Source organism: Diadema antillarum, unplaced genomic scaffold (assembly GCF_040938485.1).
Source record: "Diadema antillarum isolate AM-2024a unplaced genomic scaffold, OU_Dant_1.0 seq00000195_RagTag, whole genome shotgun sequence".
Classification (NCBI taxonomy): domain Eukaryota; kingdom Metazoa; phylum Echinodermata; class Echinoidea; order Diadematoida; family Diadematidae; genus Diadema; species Diadema antillarum.
In genome coordinates this window covers 186,792-195,528 of record NW_027271258.1, presented here as the reverse complement: position 1 = coordinate 195,528, position 8,737 = coordinate 186,792, and the positions used below count along the sequence as shown (strand labels likewise).

General features: G+C 36.9%; 1 protein-coding gene across 3 annotated transcripts in view; it reads left to right on the top strand.

The window, feature by feature from the left end:
* Window positions 1-293: 293 nt before the first annotated feature.
* Window positions 294-8,737, top strand: part of LOC139728746 (guanine nucleotide exchange factor VAV2-like) — a 123,622-nt gene continuing 115,178 nt past the window's right edge. For all 3 annotated transcript variants that reach the window (XM_071639687.1, XM_071639686.1, XM_071639688.1), the window contains exon 1: window positions 294-657. In XM_071639687.1, coding sequence (XP_071495788.1) covers window positions 442-657 — 216 coding nt within the window. In that variant the 5' untranslated portion in view covers window positions 294-441. The remainder of the gene's footprint in view (window positions 658-8,737) is intronic.

The window sequence follows — 8,737 nt, the reverse complement described above, 5'->3', positions numbered from 1 at the left end:
ATTCAGTCGATGAAAATAGGAACCGTCTTTGATATAGGAGCATAGCCAGCAACAAAAACAAAGAGAAAAACAACAACGCTAACAACATCAACATTACTCGTCCAGACTTGGTGAAGGAGCCAGGCCTATGATGACAAATCGGGGAGGGCTTATTTCGCTGCGGCACAAATCTCGTCAACTAGATCTATGGTTCTGCGCATCCTTCTCTTTCCCATCGGATCAGCGTACTGCGTGAAACCAACATATCGGAGTAAAGTGGGGACAACCCACTTTTCTGTGTTATGTGAGCTGAGGCGATGAGACACAGCGCAGCGCCAGCACTAGTCTTACCAGGCAATCAGTGTATAATGTGCGGAAAACTGAACAGGGAAGTGATAAGATAGCATGTCGCCGTGGTGTGGTAAATAGGACAAACTTGGGCACAATTCTTCAATTTTCAAAATGTCTCGCCAGGAATCATGGAGGCAATGTGCAAGGTGGCTGGTGGAATGTGGTGCTCTGCACCGCGAGCACAAAATCATGAGTCCAACCGCCGAAGCTTTCGATTTGGGACAGACTTTACGAGATGGTGTTATTCTGTGTCACTTGCTCAACCACATAAAACCAGGCTGCATAGACACTTTAGAACTCTCGAACATACGATCGCAAACTTCGCAGGTAAATGCAAGTTCAGTCGCACTGTCTGTAGCAAGCTGGTTGGGATGTGTGTCAGGCATGAGTGTGGTGTGTGTATGTGTGTGGTTTACTCTATACGTGTCTACAGTACCCATGGCCATGGTATACGCTTTGATTGTGTGTTGCAGCAATGCCTCAAAAGTTCACCGGTGTTCGGAACTTCCTTGTGTCTGAACGGCCATAATACTGGCAATATAGTTTTAGATTGTATCTTTCTTTCACGTTTGCATTGCCAAATGCTTCAAATTCTATGATGCTGAATGAACTACTTGTCTATCTGGCAGAGGAAGAAGAATATGAATGTTGCATTTTCAGATTAAGAGCAGATACAATGTATGACTGATTTTTATTTTTTTTTTTTATGCACACCAACTCTCTCTCTCCCACTACTCTCTCACTCACTTGCTCCCACACACCCCCAAAGTTGGTGAGTTTTGATATTCAACACTGGACCACCGAACAAAATTGAATGTTAGCAGAGTGCAGTGATGTTTTAATCTCAATACTAAAAAATAAGTACATCCAGTTTGTAGAGATGAAGTCTTCATATATATGCATGTTTGACTGCAATAGCAATGACCTGTTGTGTTATACTGTATCATTGCAATATTTGCCTCTGTAAATCTTTCTCTTAATCTTATTCTTAGTTTTTACTTTTATTAAAAAAAAAAAGTTTATCTCATCATTTAACAAATTAAATACCGACAAGTTGCTGCTAGTACTTGATCGAGAAAAACCTAGGTTGCTAGTAGTGATGTACCAACACTGTACTGATAGGCCTAGGATCACTAAGGTCGAGGAGCTACAATTGTACACGCTGTAATTTGTATAGTGTACACCGTATGTCTTACATACAATCTTTGTAGAGGGTCTAGATTCTATTAACGTTAAACAACAGTTGAGTTCGAATTGTGAATTTCCTAGACTCTGTATGCTGTATTCATAGTCTGCATACAAAATTGTAAGTCATCCCCATTACACTACATGTAACTGTTTATTTTGATCAGCAGTAGAAGGGGAAAGTATCTCTTTTTGATATTGATATGCCGCAAAAAGGCCAATTCCTGATGAGCACCTTCACAATATGTGGCTGGCATACACCAGTAGAGTAGTGCAGCTGTGGCAGACCTGAGATGGAGAGATACACAGCGTGCCATATTTTTATGTGGCATAATGATGCTACAAAGTTGCTGAGATCTTTTCAATCGCATTGTCTTACTAGTGTGAATGCCGTTCTACTCTCACTGTATCCTTATGATTTCATGTAAATATGATACAAAGATCTACATTGTACATACATGTATATGTAGGCCTACATTTACCATTAAATGGTTTGAAATCAGTGTGTACAAGTATTTAAAAAAATCACTGATTCATATAAAATCAAAGTTCAAGTTTTGATTAGAGTGAGAAAAATGTGAGGAAGACATATATGGTAATATAATTCTGTGACTCCCTGTTTGAGTGATGTGTACAGTGTGACCTTTGTAGCACAGCATGTCTCATACACTGTGCCTTCTAGGGTATGCCGCACCCATACAATTGTACATTGTATCATTGTATACATTTTATGCTTGTCAGTATTATGCCTGATCAAATGTCAGCTTTTGGAATCATTCCCCACGTGAGGTACTTGTACTATGGAGGTACAATATAGGGCAAGTCCAAGATAACACGCGCGTTACGTATGGGACATTCAGAGACTTTTATGACCTGAAAAATAGTGTTAATGGCCTTTGATCATATTGAACTTTATCATGGTGATTGATATCTAGGAGAAGTATAATCATGTAAAAAATTGAGAAAAATGACCTTGACAATTATATTCTAGAAGAGAAAATATGTGCCGTTACGTATGGGACCAGAAAAATTTTGTTTTTTTGAACATTTTTTTCAACCTCAAAACTCTCTGAAAGTATTTCATTCTACAACTTGTAGCTCACTGTGATGAAAGTCACAACACTCAAGATTATCACAGGTAAGTTTTATGTCATTAGGCAAAAAGCTCTAATTACAGGTTCTAATTAAAGACAGACATGACGTGTTACGTATGGGACAGTTACGTATGGGACACTTTGTCCCCCATTCATTTAGTGTGTGGAGAACCATGTTTATGGGTATTTTGCATAATTATTGAAGTAAAATCAGTTGAAACTACTCAAATACTGATCCAGATTGTCAAGGAAACAATATTCCCCAAATATTCACCATCATAGTCATATTCAATCATATTTTCATATTTTTATGACCAACCTGAGTATGCATGCCCATTGTCCCCCATTCGTTTAGTGTGTGGAGAACCATGTTTATGGGTATTTTGCAAAATAATTTTGCAAAATACCCATAAACAAATTTTTGCATGATTATTGAGGTGGAATTAGTTGAAATTACTCAAATACTGATCCAGATTTTCAAGGGAACAATATCCCCCAAATATCTACCATCATAATCATATTCAATCATATTCTATATTTTTTATGACCAAACTGAGTATGTATGCCCTATTTTTATCAGGATAGTTACTACTAAAAAATTTGATAGTTTTAAGTGTTTACTTCCACTGATGAAGGGCAGTTTGCCATTTAGTTTCAATAAAAAACAACTTGACACAAGAAATATTAATTTTAAGAGGTTATAAGCAATACCTGCTGCGTGGAATTTCAGTAATCGAGTAGATGTATGATGTCTGTCTAGCAGTCAAGTCATTGATTTGAATCACACCTCAGTATGTATACCCATGAATTTTGTTGTGGCTACTACTGGAAACTGAATAAGGACAATTTGTGTATCACTTGCAATAAAAAAAAAAATCATTTTACTTTATTTTTTTTTTATATCACAACCGTTTCACATTGGATCTCCATCAAATTAACTTTGAATTCCTCTAGTCTTAGAATTATATGCTCTTTAAATAGTCATTCATATGATTGGTTTCCAGTCATCTCATAAAATGTTGAAAACTGAATCCCCGTTTCTACAAAAACTATACAATGTACCATCCCTTTAATGCTGCTTTTCATTGTGTATTTTGCCATCTTCCCCTCCCCCTTTCTGAAAATTGTTCAGTCAAGTATATGTATTGTTTCAAGTGTCTATAACTCAAAAAGTAGCTACAAAGTTGGGATGCTTTCTTCAGGATGATTGACCATTTGTGTACTGGAAGACCTTCCCAGCTAGCTACATGCATTCACATGCAATATATATGAGGATGTCCCATACGTAACGCATTTGTCCCATACGTAACATTATTTCAATGCCTAATAAAAAAATTTTCTTTTACTGTTTTTTCTTTTTTCTATGGTATTTAATTTCTCTAAACAATAAATTAGAACTTTCCAAAAGGGCATTCAAATAACCTTAGCAATTTCGGAAAAAACCTAAAAAATTGACCTCATTTTGTTACGTATGGGACATCTCATGATAGGACACGAGCTAATTTGCATAATCATTTGCATAATCCCTAAATTTTCATACCAAGTTAAACTATTTGATGAACTTCTTATGTCCACATATTGATCAAATAGAATTTGCTTTCCTTTGAATAAATATGAATTTTTATAAATGTCCCATACGTAACACTGTGTTTTACATTTATGCAAATGAAGCCCTTGCAATTTGCATAAATTTACATAATATCATTTTTTCCTCCATGGAAATCAAAACTTCAACTCATAAGCTTCAAAATGATACCAAATATGTCAATATTGAGCAAAGATGAAATTTTGCCTTCTGAGGGGACCTTATCTTGGACTTGCCCTATATTGTACAATAGGCTGTGATGAAAACACCAAAAATCAACAACAAAAATTAAACGAATGATGAAAGATAAAAGAAACAAATGTACCTGTATTTTTCGTAATTGCTGTACTGATTGGTGCAGAACAGACTTTTAAATATGAATTTAAATTGCTGAAATCAAATACAGTACAGGCAGCTATTCAGAGAGTTAAGGTTACTGGTGAGGTATTAAACCATGCACATCTGCAGTACTTTATAGCCCTGTATTTTTGACTGCATGGTGAATATTAGTATACAAAGTGATTGATTTGACAGAACGTTGTGGCTATGGTCATTCGTGCACATCATGTCTAAGATTACCAGCGCTCTATAAATAGCACGACACTGAACTACTGGATGCATGCATGCATGAATGGAACAATGTCCCTGGGTTAAGAACACCAGAACAAGATTGAAGAGACACTGCTTCTTTTAATAGTGATGTTAAAGATTGAAACAAAAACAAAAAAGTAGCCTCAATGAGTGTGCTGCACATACAAAATTGTACTGGTAATTAAAGTGGACTAACACTTGAAATTATGATGACACTACCAGCAGGCTTTAATACAATATCAACATGCTCTTACAGGGGTTACAGAATACTAGGAAAAGTGAGGGAAAAACAAATGTAATGACATCTTACGAGTGCACTGTAATCTACATTTGTATGTTGATATTTCATATGTATCATTTGTGTATTATACTACAGCAAGTCTTTTACCTTGAACTTTATGTTTCAACATAATGCTTGAAATTATATAGACCCAAAGATTAATCTCTTTTACGGGATTGTATTGCAATGCACACCCAGTCCCTACCCTAGCCAGTGTTGGATGATTTCACAGTTCATTAGTCCGTGCATGATTAGTAAATGGTATGCAGTTACCATACAGTTGTATGCACTTCAGTAGATCATCTTATAGTTCTTTCTTAATATGTTGAATATGTTTCAAAATCTTTTCATATACCATTTTGCCTCTGACAAAGATTCTACTATGAATTTGAAAGCTCAGGCCCTTTCTGACTCCATTTTACTCCACTGGCTCGCTACTTTTGGATTTTAGACACTTTGTAAGCAATTTTCAGCATTTTTTTTTTTTTTTTTGCTGCAATAATAGGCACTTAAACATGTGTATTACGATGTACATTGTTGTTTTACTCAGGGAATGTATGGAATGTAGTTCAGTGTGTGTTGTTTTGATTCAGTTAATGTTTCTTATTAGTAAAAGAAAGCAAACAAACTTCACATAATCACTTTCTGTGGCAGTTTCTCTCCAAGGTTCATCCAAAGTTGGAAAAAAAAAATGACTGTTGAAGACGGTGTATACAAATTTAGATGATTTTGTTTCTGTGGTATCTTCATATGAGGCATTGTACATAATGCATGTCAGATAGTGACAGGGATAATAGTCATTCTGTTTCGACCTCAGGCAGAAATTTGATGTGCCAACTTTTGGGTCAGAGTTCGCTGTTGCCCGTGGCAGCATATGTGCTGCCTGGTACCGTTCATGTATTTACAGTTGACTTCCTGTTCCGACTAAACAGACTGTTCATTATTGTGTCCGTCGTCTGTGACAAGTGAGTGTACAGCATCGGGATCGAAGGCAGCAGTGTTTTGACACACACCACTAAAAAGCCAGACAGTGGTGTTTGAAGAGTGCAGAAATAGCATCCCATATGCTGAGCATGTATCCTGTGAGATTGACCTAGAATTAGCTGGTACGTGTATGCATAAAAGCTTTGTCCGAATTGTGGGGTATACCAGGGAAAGGGAGGACTCGGGCTCAGAAGGTGTGAAGTGCACATTGTATGCAATACTATTCAAATTTGTGTATAGATATCAAATTTTCATTATATACGCACAGAATATTTAAACTTAAAGGGATGGTACAGTATTGGTGGAGCTGAGGATTTGGCTTTTAACTTTTTGCGAGATACCAAGAAACCACTAATGATATGGTACAGAGCATGCCATTTTAAGAGGAATTCAAAGTTTATTTGATGAAAATCGGTTTAGGAATGGCTGAGACATCCAAAAACAAAGTAAAACAAAGCGATTGTAGTAAAGTGTGGGTCCCACATTTTATTAGTATTGCTCTGTTTTGGGTATCTCAGCCATTTCGTAACCAATTTCATCAAATAAACGTTGAATTCCTCTTGGAATTAGTATGCTCTTTCATATTTCATAAGAGGTTTCTCATTATCTTACCCCAAAATGTTAAAAACCTGAAGTTAGGTCCCAACCAATACTGTACGAGCCCTTAAAGTTTGTGTACTTTTTTTAAAACAATATTTACAGTGTATATACAAAATCGTACACAGGGCTCGACACTAACGGTGGCCCAGTGGCCCGGGGCCACCAAAAATGCACACCAGGCCACCGAAATTTCAGAAATGAAGAATTTGGTGGCCCGATCGGGCCACCAAAAAGAAAAGTTAGTGTGGAACCCTGATATACAGCTCTGTAACTTTTCTAGATTCCATTACAATACAATGTACGGATACATTGTTGGTGGTATGTTACACTACACAATTGAAATTCACTGTTTGAGTGAAATGGAAGTGCATAGGGTACTTTGTAGTACTGTTTTCTGAATGATGACATAAAAATGCAGCATTTTGGCATGCTGTACCATCCCAGTGTACTTTCAAAAGCCTTTTGTAGATTACCCCTCATTGATGGTCATGCCATTTCTACTTGTAGTTTTATTTGTTGATTGCCAAGAAATGCATACAGTACTCTGTACATTGTGGAATTATTTCATGTACATGTGTATAAAGAAGATGCTGTGCTGTGATCAGATGTTTAATAGCAAGAGCTTGAAAATGCTCTGAGTTTCATGTAAAGTACACGCTGTACAAACAGTAGGTCCCTGCATATTGGTATACATCCTTCGTTAATCATCTAGAGGCGTAGAGCATGCCTGATCAATACAAGTTTATACTGACATCACAGAAAAGTCTGTTGATCAGCCTTCAGGTATCCTGTTTATAAGACATTGAAGTACATTTGTAGCGTCTATACCCTGCAATTGTTTGTGCTCCCTTACGAGTACCTATTGATTAAAAAAAAATTGTTATGATGGGCATTCCCTAAACGTCCCAGATCCGGCTTTTACCATTGAAAGTGTCATTTCACTCCAGGCTCCAAGCCTACAATGACGGTGTAGCTTTTGTTTGTGTCTCACAGTGCCTGCCAAGTACAATTGTAGTGTGTGCCAGGCGTGCTTTCTAATGAAATGATGCATTCTTGCCACTCATGATGTACAAATGTAGGCCTACTTCCTCTTCAGTGTCTAGAAAGTACTTTTAAGGCTGATGGAGTCCTTCGCGTTCAATCATTACAGAGGTGTTGCATATATGGTCATATCATTTTCTGATACATGTACTTTGAAGACCTGTACACCCTACATGGTGGGTGAAGAAACTACAATTGTATCAGATATATTCCACTGGAGGTTGTAGAATGCCATTGATGGACATACACTGTAATAACTTTCTCTGATAACGTTTCAAATGTGAGGTTAGCACAATCGGTGCATTCTTGCCAACAATAGCCATCATCCATTATTTGTAGGTTTTGAAAATAGTAAATTGTACTGTGAAATACGTCTGCAGCTGTACCCTGTACAAAGTCCTTCAGCTTGAATTTTTAATGGAAGCCATTTTTGCTGCATGAATACACTGCAAAGGCCAACAGCATTCATGCCACAGGTACTGGTACCCAATTTTCTGCTTACAAGTGCTTCTTCCTAAAATCAGATTTCCTTCATGCATACTGCGTAGAATGAAAAAAACAACAACAAACAAACAAACAAACAAAATGCTGTCCATTGCATCAAACCAGGGAATAATTTTCCTGGTATCGCATCGCAATTGGCTATGCATTCTTCTACCACTGCTACACAGTACTACCAGTATTAAACTTTTGTGTAGCAGTTTTCTTCCATAGAAATGTATTGCAGGATACCATTTGAAATATTGTTCATCGGCCAAAATTGCTATTCAAATCAAATTTGATTTGGATACTTATTCCCTGCAAACGCATAATTGTACCATTGTTTAGTATACAATACACCTTATAGGCCTACTTGAAACATGAAAATGTATAGGGTACGTAGGCCTACATGTATCCTACAGTGTACAATACAAGGTTCAAAATATAGTTGCTGACTGGCAGCAATGTATTCATCTACATTGTATTATACAATTTACCAGGTGAACCATTATCATGCAGCAACATGTAAATTGTTACTCGGACTTGTACTTACAGTAGAATGTAACA